A 22,598-nucleotide genomic window follows, 5' to 3' on the forward strand; every position below is an offset into this window, starting at 1 on the left:
CAACTGCTCCAGATCTACACTGGTAGGGCCACCCTCTGGCGAATGAAGGTAGAGTAAAGCCCCCTTCAATCCACGTCTGCAGGGTGGGTCATTCAAGGATCTTTTTTTTTTTTTAAGTGCGCTAAAGTATGATCAATACACGCTCTCGAGAGCAACAAGACTGATCGTCCCCATCCCCAACCCCCTCAGGGCTGGATGCAGTGCAAGAACCTACAAAAACCCTGATAGTATCACCTCACTGCCTGTTCCCCTGTCTTATTCCTGATCCCAAAATCCACACTCTTCCCAGATTGGTACTCACTCAGGGGAGGACTCTGGCGTCAGGCTGGACATCTCCTCGGGCGTGGGGACTGGAGGGACAGAGAGCAACGGTCAGAACAGGCCTCACTGGCTGAGGGTTTCCCCCACCCCTGCCTGACACACAGAGACAGACAGATAGGCAGACAAACAGGCAGGGAGGGGAGGGTTCGGGGAGGGGGGGGGGCGGCTAACCTTGTAGTTTCCGGCGGTGGAAGCGGGGGGATCCCAGGAAGCTGTTCTTGATGGAGTTCAGCCGCGTCTTCCAGGCCATGCCCCCGATGCCAGGGCTGGTGGGCGGAGTGCCCCCGGGAGTCCCCGTCGGGCTGTCCTTGGGTGTGTGCACCGGGGTTCCCAGCGGGGTAGGGAGGGGGCTACCTCGGGGGGAAGGATGGGGAGTCACCTGCGTCAGAGGGACAGATTTGGTGGCGGATTTAGTACCGGGGAAGAACCGAGCAGGGAAGGAGGTGGGGGGGAGGAAGGGAGGGGAGAGAGGGGAGCGATGAGGTGGAGATGAGGAAGGGTCATGCTGGGGAGAGCAGGAGGAGGAGGTGGCAGAGATGGGCATGGGGAAAGGGTTTGATCTGATGCTCTGCAGGGGCTTCTCTCCCAGGCTGGTTTTGGCTGGCAGCGTCTGGGTCTTCGAGTCGGGCTGGAGCGGCGCGGCTTTGGACTGCCAGATGGCGCGAGGGTCTTCCCCTTCAGTGGGCTCCAGCGGTGCAGGGGAAAACGTGAAAACAGGGCTCTGGCAAAGGGGGGGGGGTGACAAAACGGGCCCGTGGGCATTGAGGTTTGACAATGAGATGGCAGAAAGTGGTAAAGCATGACGTTGGCGGAGGCCCCTATCTGCTCTCCTCTGCATTCAGGCACAGTCGGATCCTCCCTCACCCCCCCCCCCCCCCTCAGATCAAAATCAAACTACAGACTGTTCCGAAGCTGAACCACTGATTGGTCACTGTAAAAATACTCTTCCCAACTCTCAGAGAGTGCCACAGGGAACCATGGCTCTCTCGGGAGGGAGACCGGGACTAGCGGAGGTGACAGTAGGATGTTGTTGGTCATTCTCACATTCGGCAGTGGGTATTTCCCACTACTGACCCCCCCACCACCACCACCACCCTCCCTGGCAGTCGACGGTGGTCATGCACATGGAATTTGCTCTCCCTCAAACAAGCCCCAAGGCCACGGATTACAAATGCTCATGATCTTGCTCTTGTCACTAGCCGATGGCATACAATGCAGCTGTAAGTGAACCGGGGGCCTGTGCATCTGAATTGTGCCTCTTATCTGGGAGAGACATCACTTCTTCAGCTCTCCCCCACCTTGCCTCCCTCTCCCCTGACCCCTCCGTCCCATGATTTCGAAGGAATATAAGATGGGGCAAGGGGAGGTCACTGTCCAAACTGAAGCCATGACCTGGCGTACACTTACCCTGGGGCTGCTGAGGGGACTGGAGGAGAGGCCTGTGGAGGCTCCGCTGACGGATCGTGACCTGAGGGGACAAACAGATTTTACGTGACTACCCCCTTTCCCACTGTGTGAATACTCGCCAGCTGATCCGTACGGTGCATCAGGGAGAAATCTTGCATCACTCTGCTGCTAAACGAATGGGTCAATATTTCTCATCCTGACACAGTCAGGCCCAAAGGCCAGGGGGGAGGCGAGGCTCACCTCTGACTGTGCTGGGCCATCTCGATCGCCCGTCGGGCGGGCACAGGGGACCCGCCGTCTGTGACGCTCAGGACTTCCATGGACTTCCTCTCGGGCCGGCGCTTCCCGTGCCGGTTCAGCATTGGAGAGTCAACACGCTTCCGTGGAGGGTCTGGGGGACAGAGAGGGAGACAGAGCAAGAATAGCTTCCTAGCCCCAGGTCGAGATGGGGGCGAGCGGTCGGAGGAGAGTTAGAGGACAGCAGGGGGCCGGGAGCGGACTAACCCTGCCAGATACCAGCGTTTTAACGAGGAGGCAGGGAGTCATTCTTGCACTTTTCTGAATATGAGCAAGGACTGTGCTGGAGTCCAGCTTTAGGCTAAACCAAAGAATGTCCCAGAGGAGGCGGGGCCTGACCTAGTCTGGAGAAGGGAGGCTGGAGAGCGGCCTTCCGACACAGATTGGAGGGGGAGACTGATAGTTCTCAGAGTCCACTGGAGATGGGGCACGAGGTCACGGGCCTTAAATCACAGCAGAGGACATGGAGGTAAAGGTGAGGCGTTAATAAAAACGTTCTAACCATGGCAGGGAGCTGGGTGCTAGAAGGAGGGGATGGGATCTCTGACACTGGAAGGTTTTAAAAGTGGGTCACACGTTTGATGCAAGCCTCGGAGACATCTGGCCTGAAAGCAGGGAATGGATTGGAGGATTCCTCAAGGTCCCTCCCAGCCCCACCTTTCTCTGACTCCCTGAAGCTAGGGTTGGGTGGGGGGAAGTGGTAGGGAGAGCCGTTGTTACCAATGTCATTCCTTGGGGGCAGATCTTCATCTTCACAGCTCGGATACCGCTCTTTCCGATCCAGAAGCAGATAATAAATCATCTTTTCCTGATTCTCACTGCAAGAGAGAGGGCAATAAGACTGGAGAAGGAGCTAGCACCATGGCCCTGGGGGTGGGGGAAAGAGGCAGAGAAAGCACAGCGTACCAGGAATGGGGGGGGGGGGGGCAAGCCCTGAGACCATTTATATTGCAGGCAACAAACCCAGTTTCCATCCCCAGCACTCACTCCTCATTCTGCAGCTCCAGTTTCAGCCGGGTTTTGTCCCTGAAGCAGCCCAGAGAGTGCATGCTGTCCAGCACGTCGGGGTCAAACTCGCTGACGGAATGGATCCGGCCGATCGCCACCTTCCGCGGGCTCGGCTGCTCGGGCTCCGGCTCGTTCTTACCTCCCCTGAGATTACAAATGTTAACATTTTTAAAAAGCTAACCCACAGTCCGAGGTCCCATCCCACCCAGGGAGGCAGCGGCGGGGGTCAGGATGGGGGGGGGAGGGGGGAAGGCACAGAGCCTGGCGTGGCCCTCGCATTTGAAACCACGCCCCACTGGGCTCCAGACCTTCATTTGCGACAACTCTGGGAGGCCGCAGGAGGCGGGCCCGGAACCGAGACCGGAAAACTGGGCTGAAACACAGCCCGCAGCGCGCTTCTTTGCTGAAGATTTTGCTCGGGCACATGAAATCACAGGGAAGGAGAAGCTGGGGCTGCGTCGGCTCCCCTTCAAGGGCTCTTTGGCACTTTTGATTCTTAAAAGTCCGGCCTCAGGTGCCCCAGTTTTCTTCTTGCTTTTCCCTGCAATTTTGGGGTCCTTAAGGGAGATCCCACCTTGCCCTTGGAGGCCTGGGAAAGGGTTCCCAGCCCTCTGACTTCTCTCCTTACAATCCTCACCCACCCCCCCCAATCGCTCCTGTGTAGGGGTGGGTAAAGCATCTCCAAAATCGCTTTGGGAAACGAAGAGTTGGCAAACCTAAAATTTCCAATGGCTCTGTCAAAGTGATCCGCGCCTGTTAAATAGGGCAGGCAGAGGAAGGACGCAGCTCTCAGGCGTCAGAAAAGACAGCAGGGAAAAGCCACATAACAACATAACATAACAACATAACATAACATAACAACATAACATAACATAACAACATAACAACATAACATAACATAACAACATAACAACATAACATAACATAACAACATAACATAACATAACATAACATAACATAACATAACAACATAACATAACATAACAACATAACAACATAACATAACAACATAACATAACATAACAACATAACATAACATAACAAGAAAAAAAAACCTATATATAACCATATATATATGTGTGTGTGTAAAACAGAAAGTTACTTACAGGTACCAAGGATGCTTCTGGATCTGCTCCAGCTGTCAACAGACCGAAAACAAAGCCAAGACATTAGATGCCCCGTCGGAGGGAACTTCGTATTGCCCGGTTAATAACTTGACCTTGGTGGAGAGGGCCCAGACTTGACCCAGCTGCCCGGCCCGTCCATTTGCACGGCTGTGAGACTGCACTGCCCGCGCACTAGGGCTCTCTTTGCTTTTTTTTTTTTTTTGCTCGTACGTGGGATACAGGGGGGGGGGGGGGGGGGGCGGCGGGGGAGAGAGGTCAGTGAACGATGGCCCAGCCAGACGAGAGCTTTGTGTCGCCTAACTCACTACATCTGTGACAGGCTTTCGAGAGCTGCGCTCCCCCTTCATTCGGTTGGCGCAGAGGCGGCGCGGCTATCTCGGCAGCAGCTTTGAGGAAGGCTATCACCGCTCCCCCCCCCCCCCCCCCAATCAAAATCATCTCGGAGAAAGATCACATCCTCTCTCAAACCAACTGTAATATGGGGAGAGGAGAAGCGGGAACAGTAATATACAACCCTAAGGGAAATAAAAAAAAGACCTAAAAAGGAAAACGGGTTCTTCCCTGCTAATTTTCGTTCCTGGAGTACCAACGGATCAGTCCAGGCTCCCGGGTTTTGCCTCCCCCTCCAGCAGATGGAGGCAAAACCCGGGAGCCTGGACTGGTCTGGGTACGTACAGGGAACGACTGCTGCGGGAGGATGAGTTACTGAAAGAAACATTCCCGGGTTCTGACATCTGGGCGACCGCTTAGCCTGAAATGAAAACACTGAGGAAAAAGTTAACCTTCAGGCAGAAAAGAGCGATGCAAAACCCCTGAAAGGTATCTCAGTGCAAGCTGTGCTATTCCAGGGTTCGACGGCTACCCCACGGGACAGACGGTCAGTGTGAAAGGTTCATCGATGCTGCTTCTCTGTGAATGTGCTAACCCTGATCCAATGCACACAAAAAAAACCCCCCACAAAATGCAAATACGCTATGTCGGTGAAACGAGCTCTAGATTAAGGACAAAACATAAAATGACACATTATAGAGGCTAAGCGGGTGATCGTGTCACTCTCCAAGAGCCTCGCAGTCAAGGGGATTTAAAGGGAAATTGTGAGGTGCACGAGAATGCAAACCATTTGGCAGGAGGATAGATCGAATGCTCTGGAAGGACGTCGGGTTTCTCGCTTTTTATCAGACACGGGCCCCGCTATGACCATGAAATGGCGCCGTCTCTGTCACCTCCCCTCCCATCCCCTGGAGATGCTGCAGTGGCAGGTGCAGACGTCCTCGGGGCGTAGCTGAAGCTGCACTATGTAAGCCCCCGTGTAATGGTGCTCTCTCTTCACCGACTTCAAAAGCTGGTCACAGATGTGTTAAGTTAGGCCAAAAGATAGGTCTCGCCTACCCTGAATTGTACATATTCAAATGAAGAAAACAAGATCTTTAACTGGTTTGGTGCATGCAAAGGTTTTATAAAATATATATCTGAGATAGTAGGGGGAATTCAGGAGCGGTGCTACCTGGGTCAGGAGGAGAAATACAGAAAGAGCACTGCCAGAGTCAGGAGGGGGAATCCAGGAGCGGCACTGCCTGGGTCAGGAGGGGGAATCCAGGAGCAGCACTGCCTGGGTCAGGAGGGGGAATCCAGGAGCAGCACTGCCTGGGTCAGGAGGAGGAATCCAGGAGCGGCACTGCCTGGGTCAGGAGGGGGAATCCAGGAGCAGCACTGCCTGGGTCAGGAGGGGGAATACAGAAAGAGCACTGCCTGGGTCAGGAGGGGGAATACAGGAGCGGCACTGCCTGGGTCAGGAGGGGAAATACAGAACAAGCACTGCCTGGGTCAGGAGGGGGAATACAGAAAGAGCACTGCCTGGGTCAGGAGGGGGAATCCAGGAGCGGCACTGCCTGGGTCAGGAGGGGGAATCCAGGAGCGGCACTGCCTGGGTCAGGAGGGGAAATACAGAACAAGCACTGCCTGGGTCAGGAGGGGGAATCCAGGAGCGGCACTGCCTGGGTCAGGAGGGGAAATACAGAACAAGCACTGCCTGGGTCAGGAGGGGGAATTCAGGAGCGGTGCTACCTGGGTCAGGAGGAGAAATACAAAAAGAGCACTGCCAGAGTCAGGAGGGGGAATCCAGGAGCGGCACTGCCTGGGTCAGGAGGGGGAATCCAGGAGCAGCACTGCCTGGGTCAGGAGGGGGAATCCAGGAGCAGCACTGCCTGGGTCAGGAGGGGGAATCCAGGAGCGGCACTGCCTGGGTCAGGAGGGGGAATCCAGGAGCAGCACTGCCTGGGTCAGGAGGGGAAATACAGAACGAGCACTGCCTGGGTCAGGAGGGGGAATACAGAAAGAGCACTGCCTGGGTCAGGAGGGGGAATCCAGGAGCGGCACTGCCTGGGTCAGGAGGGGAAATACAGAACAAGCACTGCCTGGGTCAGGAGGGGGAATACAGAAAGAGCACTGCCTGGGTCACGAGGGGGAATCCAGGAGCGGCACTGCCTGGGTCAGGAGGGGGAATCCAGGAGCAGCACTGCCTGGGTCAGGAGGAGGAATCCAGGAGCGGCACTGCCTGGGTCAGGAGGGGGAATCCAGGAGCAGCACTGCCTGGGTCAGGAGGGGGAATACAGAACAAGCACTGCCTGGGTCAGGAGGGGGAATACAGAAAGAGCACTGCCTGGGTCAGGAGGGGGAATCCAGGAGCGGCACTGCCTGGGTCAGGAGGGGAAATACAGAACAAGCACTGCCTGGGTCAGGAGGGGGAATACAGAAAGAGCACTGCCTGGGTCAGGAGGGGGAATGCAGGAGCGGCACTGCCTGGGTCAGGAGGGGAAATACAGAACAAGCACTGCCTGGGTCAGGAGGGGGAATACAGAAAGAGCACTGCCTGGGTCAGGAGGGGGAATCCAGGAGCGGCACTGCCTGGGTCAGGAGGGGGAATCCAGGAGCAGCACTGCCTGGGTCAGGAGGAGGAATCCAGGAGCGGCACTGCCTGGGTCAGGAGGGGGAATCCAGGAGCAGCACTGCCTGGGTCAGGAGGGGAAATACAGAACAAGCACTGCCTGGGTCAGGAGGGGGAATACAGAACAAGCACTGCCTGGGTCAGGAGGGGGAATCCAGGAGCGGCACTGCCTGGGTCAGGAGGGGAAATACAGAACAAGCACTGCCTGGGTCAGGAGGGGGAATACAGAAAGAGCACTGCCTGGGTCAGGAGGGGGAATCCAGGAGCGGCACTGCCTGGGTCAGGAGGGGGAATCCAGGAGCAGCACTGCCTGGGTCAGGAGGGGAAATACAGAACAAGCACTGCCTGGGTCAGGAGGGGGAATACAGAAAGAGCACTGCCTGGGTCAGGAGGGGGAATCCAGGAACGGCACTGCCTGGGTCAGGAGGGGGAATACAGAAAGAGCACTGCCTGGGTCAGGAGGGGGAATCCAGGAGCGGCACTGCCTGGGTCAGGAGGGGGAATCCAGGAGCGGCACTGCCTGGGTCAGGAGGGGGAATCCAGGAGCAGCACTGCCTGGGTCAGGAGGGGGAATCCAGGAGCAGCACTGCCTGGGTTAGGAGGAGGAATCCAGGAGCGGCACTGCCTGGGTCAGGAGGGGGAATCCAGGAGCGGCACTGCCTGGGTCAGGAGGGGAAATACAGAACAGCACTGCCTGGTCAGGAGGGGGAAATACAGAACAAGCACTGCCTGGGTTAGGAGGGGGAATCCAGGAGCGGCACTGTCTGGGTCAGGAGGGGGAATCCAGGAACGGCACTGCCTGGGTGAGGAGGGGGAATCCAGGAGCGGCACTGCTTGGGTGAGGAGGGGGAATCCAGGAACGGCACTGCCTGGGTCAGGAGGGGAAATACAGAACAAGCACTGCCTGGGTCAGGAGGGGGAATACAGAAAGAGCACTGCCTGGGTCAGGAGGGGGAATCCAGGAACGGCACTGCCTGGGTCAGGAGGGGAAATACAGAACAAGCACTGCCTGGGTCAGGAGGGGGAATCCACAAGCGGCACTGCCTGGGTCAGGAGGGGGAATCCAGGAACGGCACTGCCTGGGTTAGGAGGGGGAATCCAGGAACAGCACTGCCTGGGTCAGGAAGGGGAATACAGAAGAAGCACTGCCTGGGTCAGGAGAGGGAATCCAGGAACGGCACTGCCTGGGTTAGGAGGGGGAATCCAGGAACGGCACTGCCTGGGTCAGGAAGGGGAATACAGAAGAAGCACTGCCTGGGTCAGGAGGGGGAATTCAGGAATGGCACTGCCTGGGTCAGGAGGGGGAATCCAGGAACGGCACTGCCTGGGTCAGGAAGGGGAATACAGAAGAAGCACTGCCTGGGTCAGGAGAGGGACTCCAGGAACGGCACTGCCTGGGTCAGGAAGGGGAATACAGAAGAAGCACTGCCTGGGTCAGGAGGGGGAATTCAGGAATGGCACTGCCTGGGTCAGGAGAGGGGAATCCAGGAGCAGCACTGCCTGGGTCAGGAGGGGGAATTCAGGAATGGCACTGCCTGGGTCAGGAGAGGGAATCCAGGAACGGCACTGCCTGGGTCAGGAAGGGGAATCCAGGAGCAGCACTGCCTGGGTCAGGAGGGGGGAATCCAGGAACGGCACTGCCTGGGTCAGGAGGGGGAATTCAGGAATGGCACTGCCTGGGTCAGGAGGGGGGAATCCAGGAACGGCACTGCCTGGGTCAGGAAGGGGAATACAGAAGAAGCACTGCCTGGGTCAGGAGAGGGCCTCCAGGAATGGCACTGCCTGGGTCAGGAAGGGGAATACAGAAGAAGCACTGCCTGGGTCAGGAGGGGGAATTCAGGAACGGCACTGCCTGGGTCAGGAGAGGGGAATCCAGGAGCAGCACTGCCTGGGTCAGGAGGGGGGAATCTCAGGAATGGCACTGCCTGGGTCAGGAGAGGGAATCCAGGAACGGCACTGCCTGGGTCAGGAAGGGGAATCCAGGAGCAGCACTGCCTGGGTCAGGAGGGGGAATCCAGGAACGGCACTGCCTGGGTCAGGAGGGGGAATTCAGGAATGGCACTGCCTGGGTCAGGAGGGGGAATCCAGGAACGGCACTGCCTGGGTCAGGAAGGGGAATACAGAAGAAGCACTGCCTGGGTCAGGAGAGGGACTCCAGGAACGGCACTGCCTGGGTCAGGAAGGGGAATACAGAAGAAGCACTGCCTGGGTCAGGAGGGGGAATTCAGGAATGGCACTGCCTGGGTCAGGAGGGGGAATCCAGGAGCAGCACTGCCTGGGTCAGGAGAGGGAATCCAGGAACGGCACTGCCTGGGTCAGGAAGGGGAATCCAGGAGCAGCACTGCCTGGGTCAGGAGGGGGAATCCAGGAACGGCACTGCCTGGGTCAGGAAGGGGAATCCAGGAGCAGCACTGCCTGGGTCAGGAGTGGGAATCCAGGAACGGCACTGCCTGGGTCAGGAGGGGGAATACCGAAGTAGCATGGCTGACAGTGGGGAAAGAAGAGATGACTAGCCCAGACTGATGTGGGAGTGTACGGTTCTGGCCGGAACAGGAAGGAGGCGTTGTGACATCCCCAGTACTCACGCTGAGTCTCTTCTCGGGCTCCACCTCGATCATTCCCCGCAGCAGGTTCTGGCAGTCGGGCGGGATGAAATGGGGCATGTGGAAGACCCCCCGCTTCACCTTCTCTAACAGCTGGCGCAGGTTGTCATCGTCAAAGGGCAGCGCTCCCTGCAGACAAGGAGGAGACTGGTCAGGCAGGGCTGTGGCATAGTCCAATATGATGAGGATGTACTTACTCCCGCGAGTCGTTCTTTCCCGTGGCCCCACAAGATCCATGCCCATCTCCTTTCATTACAAAATAGGGCGGGACAAGGTCTGCACTCTGCGCTCCCGAGGCTACCTTCTCGTCTTCCTGTCCACCCTCTGTACTTGTTCGTAGGTCCACTTACAGGATTCATCCTCTCTCCGAGCTCACCTAAAACTCCCCAGATTAGCCCATTCCCACTCCAAGGGGCCCGGCAGGATACTCTGGGTGAATGGTTGTTCTCCCTGTGACTCTGACCCGTACCCCCAGCTGTCTTTTTTGCCGAAGGTATTTTCGGCGTTCCACTTAAGTTAGTCAGTGGAACTTCTGGCTTTTCCAAATCTGGAAGCTGGTGTGCCTCGTGCAAAAGCACAAAAGGCGTCAAAAGCCACAATTGCGAGTTGGTTGAGGGAGGCTATTGGTTCCGCATACATCTGTCGAGGTCGTCCTATTCCAGAGGGGGTTAAGGGCTCATTCTCCCCGGTCCCAGGCGGCCTCCTGGGGCAGAATGTGAGCTAGTTTCGCCATAAGAGATTTGCAGGGCAGCGACTTGGAAGTCTTTACATACCTTTACCAGACACTACAGATTGGACGTCTAGGCCTCGAACATAGGCAGTTTTGGTGCAAGTGTACTTTGAGCGGGACTCTCCAGGTCCCACCCCAGTTAGAGAAGCTTTGGTACGTCCCAGGAGTCTGGACTGATCTGGGTCCGTACAGGGAAAGGAAAATTGGTTCTTACCTGCTCATTTTTGTTCCTGTCCAGAGTCCCGCCCATTGGCATAGAGTGAATTGGAGAGTCCACTCGATCTGTCCTTTTTGTCTTTATTGTCTGCAGAACTGCACGGGTTTCTGATCGCTCCTTGAAATTTTACTACTGTCTATTGCTGTAAGTTGTTTTTCTCTTTGCTCGTTTGGGGCATATTATTTACTTAAATTTGTTGAAGATATTGCTGTTTTAGCTTGGGGATATAGTAATACTGAGGGACTGCAGGTGCTACGCCAGGTTATGTGCCAGTGGCTGCGAAACTTTCTCTGTCTCCATCTGCTGGCAGGGAGGCAAAACCCAGGACTCTGGACTGATCTGTGCTACTACAGGAACGAACATTAGCAGGTTAAGAGCCAATTTTCCTATTCTCTGTCTCCCATCTGCTGGTAGGGATGCAAAACCCAGTTGTCTGGACTGCTCTGACGTATGAATAGGAAAAATAACATAAAAACAACTAAGATGGAGAAAAGGAAATGCCTTACCACCAGCAGTGCAAAGAGGATGACCCCACAGCTCCAGACGTCCGCCCTTCGTCCATCGTATTTTCTCCCCCTGCGGGAAAATAAAAAGGGCAAAGGTCCTGGCTGAGTTGAATCCCACATGGGGCAGGCTGCCAGCACCGCCCTCACACAGGTCTCTGATGGGAGACCTGACTGAGGCTCACACAATCTCCCACACATACACACTGTGGGGGTCAATATTGAAAGGCAAGCTTTGTATCCAAGTAGAGCTGCCCGATCCGCCCACTGCCCACCCCCAAGTTAGCTGGCTAGCCAGATAGTTAGATACGTGACTTATCCGGCTATCTAGCAGCCGCTGAACATAACTGAATATTCAGCAGCTGCTAGATAGCCAGGTAAGTCCCCGGCTGTCCGGCGTCTGAATATCAGGCTCGGAATCTCATACATACACATAAGCTTCACATACACACACAGAAATAGACACACTCTCTCACTACCCTTCCCTTCGTGTTGGCTTTTAGTACATGTACTCCGAGACAGCCGTCAGAGGAACTAAAACCCAACAGAGCCCCAAACACGGACAGTACTCAGATTGACCTCTGGACTACAGAACAGAAAGCTAACAGTGATAAGGTCTCCAGAGGGCATTATGAAAGGTAGGATCTAATCGGCCATCAGAGGATGGGAAGTGCAGCAAGGAGAAATGGCCAAGGTGGAAAAAGCCAGGCCTCATAAAGCTTACCCTGCACTGGCAAGGAGAAATGACTTCTGGCTAAGAGGCCACAGACCAACTGTGGGAGGGACCCTTAGAGTCTACGACAGCAGGTTCTGCGATAGTTAAGGAGGTGAAACTTACCTTTATGACCTCTGGACAGGCGTAGTGCGGAGACCTGGGGAAAAGAGGAAGAATTATCAGCAAAGCTGTGGGGGCGAACCCAGGCCAGAGGCGATTCCTTGCATATAGTGTAAGCTAAGGAGCGGATATCCCCTACTCAGATCCTCCGTCAACCCAAATTCTTTAAACTCCTGGGAGTCTCCAGAAGAAATCCCCATGCACCTGGGAGAGCTCCCTCTCTCCCGATGCAGTGACAGTGTTGGCCCAGAGCCTTCAACTGAGAGGAGAGCACTGGTTGCCACCTGCCGCCCTCAGGTCCTGGCACTCACCCACAACTGGTCTCCAGCAGGCTGCCCCCGACCTGCAGCGAGGCCATGCCAAAATCCGCAATCCTCATGTTGTTTTTCTCGTCCAGCAGCAGGTTCTCTGGCTTCAGATCTCTGTGACTGGCAAGAGGCAAAAGGTCGAGAACGATGGGTCAGAGCCCAGATCAGATCCGATCCTACCTCTCACCAAACCTCTCCAACCCTCAGCAATAGGGGATGGAACCATTCATACCCACAGAGAGGGAGAGAGAAACACACACACACACAGAGAGACAGAAAGAAGAAGAGACACTCACAGACAGATGCAGACACATGCATGACACGTTTCACTCTCCCCTCTATCTCCCCCGCCTTCCAGATCCTCAGGGACAGGTCTGGCTGGCCCCTGCTGAAGGACGGGACATGCAGTCCAGCTCCTCCCGCTCACCAGATGGAGTAGCTGTGGCAGAAGTCCAGAGCGGAGATGATCTGCCGGAAGAACTTGCGGGCCTCCTTGGGCGTCAGACGTCCCTTCTTAACCAGGTAGTCAAAGAGCTCCCCCCCTGATACGTGCTCCAATACCAGGTACCTGCCGGAGAGGGAAGCACAGTCTGGGGTCAGCTGCCAGCAAATGCTAACTGGCATCTCTTCGCACACCCTCTCACCACCATGCACTAAGTGACCCCCTCCTCTGACCCCCTCTCATCAATACATGCTAACCGGTGTCTCTCCCAATACCCCCTTACCAAAGCACACTAACTGGGGTCTCCACTGACACTCTCACGGGGTAGTGACTCCAAGAGTCAGTTTTGCATATACAAGACAAGTCATAAGCCAGGATATGATCTTGCAAATTCACTGCTATCGCTCTTCTTAATACTTGCTCTGTGCTAAAGAGCGCCTCCGTCTGGAGCTCACAGGGTGTTGAATGCACAGGAGAGGGGTCGAGATGTGCTGAAAATTCATCTTAATCAGGCCGGTGGGGCCCAATACAATTGGGAATATTTCTGTATCTTTCTGCCACATTTTCTTGGTCTCTGATTGCATCTCTTGCTACTTGAGGATCTTCTCTCTCTCCATACGATCCACAGAACAGCCGCTTGGTACCGACCCGCCTATCAGCGATGCTATCCTTGTGTTTTTCTGCTTTACCGCTGTCTCTGGTTTTCTTGTTATCGGTGGGAATGGGGATGTCCCGGGTGATCACAACTTCTTCATTCTCTGCGGGTCTCTCTCAGGGTCGTGATCCCAGTGCTGTTCTGGTACAGAGATGCTATAGTGTTCGCACAGCGTCCAGTGCCTGACCCGTTCCACCTTACTCTGCCTTCCGTATACATCAGCACAGCACACCCAGTGAGGAGGTGTGTAACGGTTTCCACTGATGTTTTCTAGAACCTGCATTTCTCTCTTTTACCATTTTTTTCTGTGCAGGTGGTGAACCATCTTGTCTGTAATCCACTGCCCTGTGCTTCAGTTAGCAATCTCTCATTTTTAGATTTAAGTTCACCTCTCATTAACCACTCTTGTGTAACTCTTTGTATTTCCTGCTACATTTGTGCTTTTGTCAATTGTTTTTTCCTGTTTGCTGGTCAGATTCTTTAAAGAGTATTGTTTTGCAAATCCTGTTACTTCTTTACCCACATGTGCTGGTAGATTCTCACTCATTCCTTCTACTCCCTGAAACAATTGTCTGAACTTAAGGATGGAGATGGATTTTGGTTGTTCACTTTCGTTCTTCAGAACGTTTTGAGTATTTGGATCTGCTGATGCTGTCGGTATGCCTACAATAACATTTTTATATGCATAATCTATTTCTGCAAAACCTATTCCACCTTCAGCTCTTAGGATGTATAATCTCGACATACACCGAACCTTGTAGATTAGCTCATGAGGGTTTGGGCTCGCACTTCCGGCAATAACCAGTGGCTTGGCCCAGGAGTCTGACCACAGATACGTTGAGCTGTTACACCAGATCTGTCCTACCATCTGCTGGAGGCAGAAAATACTGGATCCCTGCTGCTAGCACCACCTCCTAGTAGTGGCTGTGATGTCACACAGGAAAACAGTGTTGTCTGCCTCCATCTGCTGGTAGAGGGAAATAACCCACTTGTAATGGCTGGACTGGTGTAGCAGCACGAGATGTAATCTCGACATACACTGAACCTTGCAGATTAGCTCATGGGCATGGCAGAGTTTTCTTGCTCTTACATCCAACTGTTCAAACTCTTTGTGGGGCCAGTCTACGATTCCAAAACTGTAGGAGAGTGAGGGAATTGCTAGGCGATTGATAGCTTGTATCTTATTCTGTGCTGTTAAAGCACTTTTCGATATCAATTTCAGTCTCCTGTAGTATTCTTTTTTTTTTTATAATTAAGTTTTTATTGGCAGGTAATATCCACACCACAAATAGACATTCATGATGTCAAACTACATCAACCAAACACCAACATAGTCAAGTATGAATATAAATCAAGACCACAAGTCAACAGAAACAGCAAATCACGAACATCTTCACAGTTCTTATTTCATCCCTCCCCCCCCCCCCCCCTGCCCTTCCCGACTGCTTTCTCTATCCCCCCCCCCCACTCTGTCCAACCCAACCCTCCAACCCCACTCTCAATTACACCTCTTCTGTATTCTTCCATTGTATATACAGGCCCCAGACTTTCTCAAAGCTAGCCATCCTATCATTTTCATGGCTGTTAGTTTCCCCATATAGTAAACTCAATTCTGGTGCGCACTTCGGCCATCAAAGGGACAGATTGTTGACGCCTCCAATAAGCAATCTCACAACGTGAGGCTTCTTTTAAGGTCCTTGGATACTATAATCCCGCTCATAATCTTAATAAATCTCAGCACCTCATCCCATAAATTCCCAATTCTCGGACACTCCCACCGCAAATGAAAGAATGTGCCTAGAGTTCCACATCCCTTTCTCATCTATCACTTGACGCTTTAAACATTTTGCACAACCTGGCAGGGCTCAGATACCACCTATACAGCATCTTCTATCCATTTTCCTTTATTAATGCGGAGACCGAACTTCTACTAATGGCCGTAAAACAGCGATCCCACTCTCCCTCTTCCAAGGCACCCCCCCCAAATCTGTCTCCGAGGCAATCTGTGAGGCCAACTTCCCCTTTAATTTCACATTCAACAAAGCACAGATCCTGGAAATTGTCCTTTTAAGCCGATCAGACTGTTCACAGTCATTTTCAAAGAGCGTTTTGCCCCCTTTTTTTTTTTTAGCTCATTACCAATCTTGCCACACACAAAAAGTGAATTAGCCGATTGTAAGCAAATCGATCAGTCTCCAGCAAAGGATACGTTTTCTGTCATTTATTAAATGGTATCAGGCTCTGCCCATCCCATCTCTGCTCCAATCTGGTTAAGCCCCTTCCCCTTCTATCTCCTTCCGCTCAGTCCCGGGAACAAAATTCCTATTAAAGAGGAATGAAGTTAAATGGTAAGTCTCCCACCAAGCTCGACCTCCACTTTCCCCACAACCCCAGGACCAAACTAGAAAAAGGGGAAAGACCATTAAACCAGGGCCTCCCTCCTTGCCTAACTTTCAGAGGAGAATCCCCTGCCCTAGTCTGGGCTGCATTAGCCCATTGCTTAAGCTTCCCATCCTTGTGCCAATGCATTAAAGCACTCGACGGGGAGGCCACAAAATACCATACTAAGTTGGGGACACTGAGGACCCCCCCCCCCCCCAGATTCTCTTGAAAAAGAACCTTGCTACGTCTCCAAATGAACCTAAGCAACTTTCATTGCCGCAGTTTCAAGAATTTGTCTGGCACAGTCACCGGAAGCGTCTGGAAAAAAATAACAAATACAAGGTAAAACATTCATTTTAAATGATAGCCACCCTCCCCAGCCAGGAAAAATCTGTCCTATCCCACCTATCCAAATCTTTTTGTACGCCAGATACTAAGGGATCAGAATTGAGCCCAAACAGCTCATCAGCCCTGGGTCCTATTTTCACCCCCAAATATTTCACCCAGTTCTTTGCTACTCTAAATGGAAGCTTTCCACTGATCCCAAAACATTCAGCAACTCTAATTTGTCCTCATTAACGTAAACACCGGCGTATAGTGTGCACGTATAGCCTGTACTCATTAACGTAAACCCTGACACTTTCCCAAAGATTCTCATTTCTGCCAACAAAGCCTCATGCGAGACTTCTGGCTCGGTCACCGTGAACATGAGGTCGTCAGCGAACATTGATCATTTATGATCTTGGCCACCCACCTGAACGCCCTGAACCCGAGGGTTGCACCTAACCCTTTCTGCAAAGCGTTCTAAAGATAGGGCAAACAGTAATGGCGACAAGGGGCAACCCTGCCTGGCGCCCGGTTATACCCCAAACGGGGCAGAGTAACCTCCGTTGATCTTAATGCCAGCCCGGGGATTCTTGCATAAGCACAGAATCCGCCCAGTCAAGTCCGCCCCCCAACTGCATCTTCTCCACTACTTTAAATGGAAACGGCCAATGAACCCTGTCGAAGGCTTTTTCTGCGTCAACTGGCAGCAATACTGCCGGTACACATTATCCTGCTGTGCCTGCCAAATCAGTGCTAAAACCCGCCTGACGTTATCTGAAGCTCATCTCCCAGGAACAAAGCCCGAGTGATCTCCGAGAATAAGAAAAGAAGCCACCATACCTAATTTATTTATTTATTTATTTATTTCGTAATTTTTTTTATATACCGCGGCACGTTAATAACATCACCTCGGTTCAATCTAATCTAACCGCTAGTACTTTAGCTAAAGTTTTCAAATCTATATTAATCCGAGAAATTGATCTATTTGACCCCCCCCCCCCTTTCACCAATACGGTTATCCTGGCTAGATTAGCATCCTATGAGATTGTGGGCCCCCCCCCCCCCCCCCCCATCCTCAGAGAAGGATGTAATAATCCTGTAATAATCCATCCTGTAATAATCCACCCTGTAATAATTCAGCGGCTGGATTATTACAGGGCGAAACGTTTTATTAACCCTTAGCGCTATATCCATCTAACCCTGGTGACTGCCCCATTTTTAAGTCCTTGAATGACCTGATCCGCCTCACCATGGGAAATGTCCCTAGCCTCCTCCAGCAAACTAGGCAGTTCCACGCCCTTCAGGTATTGTTCTATGTCCTTGCTCCTTTACATTTTTATCCGTCAGAAAGCTCCTCGTAGAATCTTCTAAACCGTTTGCTAATCTCCCCCCGGTTCATCCAAGAATTTTCCCGGGCTATCCCTGAGCTGAGTGATAACATTTTGTGTAGCCCTCTCCTCCAATTTCCTCGCTAGTAGTCGCTCAGCTTTAAGAAGTTCAAAATGCCTTTGCTTCAACATAACTGAAACGCTGTTTTGGCCAGGTCCAGCGCCTATAGCTCTCCTCTTCGCTGCCTCTCGCTCCACCAACCTATGTGGATCTGGCGCCCTCTTATGGCTTGCTTCCAATTTAGCTATACCTTGCATAATATGCAACCTTTTCCTGCAACTTTCTTTTCTGAGATAAGTGGCCCGAGATAGCAGCTTGCCCCACCCTACCACTTTCAGACATTCCCATATCGTTCCCAAAGAAACACCTTCTGTCCTATTAAAATCTAAGTTATCTGGGCATCTCAGCCATATGGGAGCCAGCAAACGTTTTACCATCTAGTAATCTACCATTTAAGCGCCAATAATGCTTGCCTTCGCTCCTACTCTTCATCCTCAGAGCTAACCAGACTGGAGCATGGCCTGACCAAGTGATATTACCAACTTCTGCATCATCCACAAGATCAACCAAAGGTTTATCAAGCAATACGTAGTCCAGTCACGAATAAGGCTAGTGCAAATGAGAAAACTAGCTTTAATTCCATATGGTGGGGTTTCTTAGTCTCCATGTATTCAGGAATCAAATGTTGAAGTGGCTGTCTATGTTTCTTGGCGCCCCCTCCCCTTCTTGTAAGATTGAAATCCCTCCCCCTTCCCTCTGCCTACTCCTCCAGAATAATGGAAAGACTATCTAAAAAGGAACCCTGATCCATGTTTGGAAAACATAAATCGAGTAACGCGAACATTACGTTATGTTATTTATTTATTTATTTATTTAAGTTTTTTTATATACCAACATTCAAGACGATAGTCCCATCATGCAGGTTCACAAGAAACAGGGGTGCAATTAAAATAAACTTTACAATTTGAACAATAGTGCAGAAAAGCAGTTACATGTAACAGGGAAACAATAACTTGGAGTAAGAAGGAAAATCCACCAATGCCGTCACTAAAACGTACCTGCCCTCCACATCCCACAAAACTGCCCGCACATCCACTACTTAAGTGCAAGAAAATAAGATACCCACGCCACACTTTTTCTTTTTTACTTGACGCTGACGCCATGTATTGTTGAGGAAAGGACTTAGCCCACAGTAGGAGATCCCTGCGTTTGGTTAAGCGAGTTTCCTGACAAAAAAATGACATTGGCCTGCAGACCCACCGCCTCCTGGTACAATAACTTCTGCGTGACTGGGGAATTTAACCCCTTACGTATCGATAGATAACACTTTCAGACCACCCATTGCCAACCAATATTTCCCATATCCCTCAAATCTAAATGCCCCCCCCCCTTACCAATACCGTATGATAGGGCCGCACACACCCCTTCATACTTATTCACGCCCTCCAGCCAACTACGAAACTGTACCATACACCCAACTGTGTACCCAATACCCCCCTCCCTCCCATCCCCACCCAAAACACATCCACTTCCCTTCTCTGTGGAACCCCCCTCCCCCTTGAAGAAATGAGGCCATCACGCCATATCATCACCCTATCCAATCCCTGACCCTACCAAACAAAAAAGGATTTCTCCTCTTTCCCCTGCTAACTTCAGATACACAACAGCTAGTTCCACATAAGTCCTTGGAGGCAAGTAAACAAAGAATTGTCCCACAACTCAAATAATTCTGGAAGCCTCATGCCGGTGCTTCCTTGGACGAATTTGATCCATCAGAATGCCTCCGCGGCTTTCGGCCTCCCTTTTCCACTCGCTGCCATCTCGGAGTTTCTCCACACAGCTTCCCACTTTCTGATGCGCTCACAATGGCACTGGACGATTGACTCTGCACACCCTGCGGCTTTTAATATTGCCACAGCTGCCTGCATGGCCGCCACCCAGGATGAGACCCCCAGGAATGCTGAAACTCAGGCCAAATGGAAATAGCCACCTGTATCGGCTATTATCACGCCGCAGCTGCGCCACAATATCCCGACACTCTCTTCTCTTGCAAACGGTAGGAACCGCAAGATCCTGGTATATTTCAACTTTGTGGCCCCTTTGCTGCTACTGCGATTCGCTCTTTTGGAGAAAAAACCACGGAAACAGGTGATAATGTCTCTCGGGAGATTATTATGCACGGCTCCCAGCGCCCTGTGTGCCCTTTCCAGCTTTATTACAGGTAACCTCCGCCGGCTCCTCATCCAGACCTAGAATCGTTTGGTCTGATTTTAAAAGGGCCACATGTGTCAAAATGGGGAGCTATGCCTGTGGCCAGGCCTTGCGCACGCCGCCCGCCTTATTGTGAGCGTAAACCGCGCCAAAGTGCCGGGCCTCTCCAAAGGGGCAGACCAGGACGGCACCATTAGCCACTGTCCTGAGGAAGCGCGCACCGGCAGTCAGGCGGTGCGTGGAAGGTAAAAAATTTAAAAAAAAATGCCGCCCGCACATGTGCACAGGTGCCGGGAACCACGTGCACGGGTCTTAAAATCGACCTCGTTATCCATATGCTGGAGAGCAACTGATGGCAGTCACCGAACTCTGGCCCTTCCGGGACACCTCTGAACCTTAGATTCACTCTGCGGGATCTGTTCTCCGTATCCTTGACCGGCACAGCTAAGTCCTCCTTCGTTTGTAGCCGCTTATTACGCGCAACCTGCCATCTCGCCAAATCTGAGGCCTGGTCATCTCCGTGCAACTCAGACTCCTCAACTCGTCTCCCCCAAGTCTGCGATCTCGCTGCGCATTCTGCCACCAGGCCACCGATTTCTTTTTTTAAGGAGGGCTCCAAGCCACCCCTGAAACTCTGCTCTGGTCGGCGCACCATCTCCTGCTCAGCCACCCGGATCACGGCCTACCTCCGTTGCCACATGGTCCTCCTCTGTGCTGCCATCAGCTCCCAGCACGTTGATCGCGGCAGCGCTTGCAAAAGAAAATTGCTTCAAGTCAACTTTCTTTTTTTGTGGGAGGCCATCCTACTGTCGATTGCCTGAAAACAGCAGCTAAAATTGTAATGCCCGCGCTCTCTTAATACTTGATGTTAGGGGATTCTTTTAAATCAGGTCGGGAGCCTCAGACTTCGGCAGCCATTACAGCTGATGATGCCACTTTCCCGCCCCCTCACCCCCCCGCAGTATTCTTTAAAAAAAAATTTTTCTCAAAAACTTGTGCTGGATTGTTGGAGCTTCCTCTTCTCCTAGATATTTGTATATGTAAAATCCATAGCCTAAGGAATTGATAAGTGTATGCAGTGGATTCAGAGCCAAATAAAACAAGGGTGGTGACAGGGAATCTCCCTACAATATTCCTCGCTGGATCTTGATGTTAGGTATGACATATTGTTTCACAATTCAGACAGAGCGTAGTCTGCCATATTTTCATGGTAAACTCTCTTACACACTAAACAGTTATCTCCACCGACAGTTTCCTACCAGCACATGCTAACCTGTGCCTCTACTGATACTCTCTCACAGTACACCCTAATTGGTGTCTCCTCTTCACATCCTTTCACCAGTGCACTCTAACTGGCATCTCTACTGACACTCTCTCACAGTACATGCTGTTATCTCCCCTGATACTCTCTCACCAGCACATTCAATCACTAGCTAAGCCTGGTAATGTCAAGGAATTTCTATAAATACCTACAAATATTTCTTGTTCTCATAGACGTCGTGGAGTTTCAAGACATGGGGGTGCTCGATCAATTTCAGGATGGCGATCTCACGCTCAACCTGCAGAAGAAGGCAGCAAGACAGAGAGGAGACCTGAGGAGACGGCACTGGAGAAAGAGAGCAGGCGATATAACACCTCTGTACAGGGTACTGGAGAGACCTCATCTAGACTACTGTATCCAAGTCTGTAGGCCATACCTATGAAAAGAGGAAAGTGGTCCAGGGAAGGGCTAGCAGAATGGTGAAGAGTATGCACCAAAAGCTCTGTGAGATGAGACTTACTGATCTAAGGTTGAATACCCAGAGGAGAGGAAAGACAGGGATATTATAGAGACAGTCAAATACCTCAAAGATATTAAAAAAACCACACAAAAAACAAACTGGCATTATCAGGGGAAAAAATGTTCTAGGTCACACTATAAGGCTCCAAGAGGGTAGACTCAAGAGTAACATTAAGAAATATTTCTTCACAGAAAAGGTACTGGATGCATAGAATACCCTCCCACAAACACTAACAGAATTCAAGAAAGCCTGGGACGGGCAACGAGGATAAAGCCTGGGATAAGCACAGAGGATGCTTAGGTGTGAGGGTAAAGCCCGGGATAAGCACAGAGGATGCTTAGGTGTGAGGGATAAAGACAGGGATAAGCACAGAGGATGCTTAGGTATGAGGGTAAAGCCTGGGATAAGCACAGAGGATGCTTAGGTGTGAGAGGTAAAGCCTGGGATAAGCACAGAGGATGCTTAGGTGTGAGGGTAAAGCCTGGGATAAGCACAGAGGATGCTTAGGTGTGAGGGTAAAGCCTGGGATAAGCACAGAGGATGCTTAGGTATGAGGGGTAAAGCCTGGGATAAGCACAGAGGATGCTTAGGTGTGAGGGTAAAACCTGAGATAAGCACAGAGAATGCTTAGGTGGGAGGGGTAAAGCCTGGGATAAGCACAGAGGATGCTTAGGTGTGAGGGGTAAAGCCTGGGATAAGCACAGAGGATGCTTAGGTGGGAGGATAAAGCCTGGGATAAGCACAGAGGATTTTTAGGTGTGAGGGTAAAGCCTGGGATAAGCACAGAGGATGCTTAGGTGGGAGGATAAAGCCTGGGATAAGCACAGAGGATTTTTAGGTGTGAGGGTAAAGCCTGGGATAAGCACAGAGGGTCCTTAGGTGTGAGGGTAAAGCCTGGGATAAGCACAGAGGGTCCTTAGGTGTGAGGGGTAAAGCCTGGGATAAGCACAGAGGATTTTTAGGTGTGAGGATAAAGCCTGTGAGAAGCACAAAGAATCTTTAAGTGTGAAGAGACAGCCTGGGTTGCGTTTACAATGTCATTAGATGTGAGAATGAAGCCTGAGATTGGAGAGCTGGTAGTCACAGACACCACCGCAATCTCAGGAGGCTG

General features: G+C 52.0%; 1 protein-coding gene across 1 annotated transcript in view; it reads right to left on the bottom strand.

The window, feature by feature from the left end:
* Nucleotides 1-22,598, bottom strand: part of BRSK1 (BR serine/threonine kinase 1) — a 53,399-nt gene that overhangs the window by 2,105 nt on the left and 28,696 nt on the right. Inside the window, exons 3-15 of the mRNA XM_029585271.1 lie at nucleotides 21,180-21,265; nucleotides 12,728-12,868; nucleotides 12,304-12,420; nucleotides 11,997-12,029; nucleotides 11,161-11,230; nucleotides 9,690-9,836; nucleotides 4,140-4,171; nucleotides 3,013-3,177; nucleotides 2,746-2,843; nucleotides 1,969-2,119; nucleotides 1,729-1,789; nucleotides 493-1,042; nucleotides 302-350 (exon numbers count right to left, since the gene is read on the bottom strand). Of these exons, the coding sequence (XP_029441131.1) occupies nucleotides 302-350; nucleotides 493-1,042; nucleotides 1,729-1,789; nucleotides 1,969-2,119; nucleotides 2,746-2,843; nucleotides 3,013-3,177; nucleotides 4,140-4,171; nucleotides 9,690-9,836; nucleotides 11,161-11,230; nucleotides 11,997-12,029; nucleotides 12,304-12,420; nucleotides 12,728-12,868; nucleotides 21,180-21,265 (1,700 nt within the window). The remainder of the gene's footprint in view (nucleotides 1-301; nucleotides 351-492; nucleotides 1,043-1,728; nucleotides 1,790-1,968; nucleotides 2,120-2,745; nucleotides 2,844-3,012; nucleotides 3,178-4,139; nucleotides 4,172-9,689; nucleotides 9,837-11,160; nucleotides 11,231-11,996; nucleotides 12,030-12,303; nucleotides 12,421-12,727; nucleotides 12,869-21,179; nucleotides 21,266-22,598) is intronic.

This window comes from Rhinatrema bivittatum, chromosome 19 (genome assembly GCF_901001135.1).
Source record: "Rhinatrema bivittatum chromosome 19, aRhiBiv1.1, whole genome shotgun sequence".
Lineage (NCBI taxonomy): Eukaryota > Metazoa > Chordata > Amphibia > Gymnophiona > Rhinatrematidae > Rhinatrema > Rhinatrema bivittatum.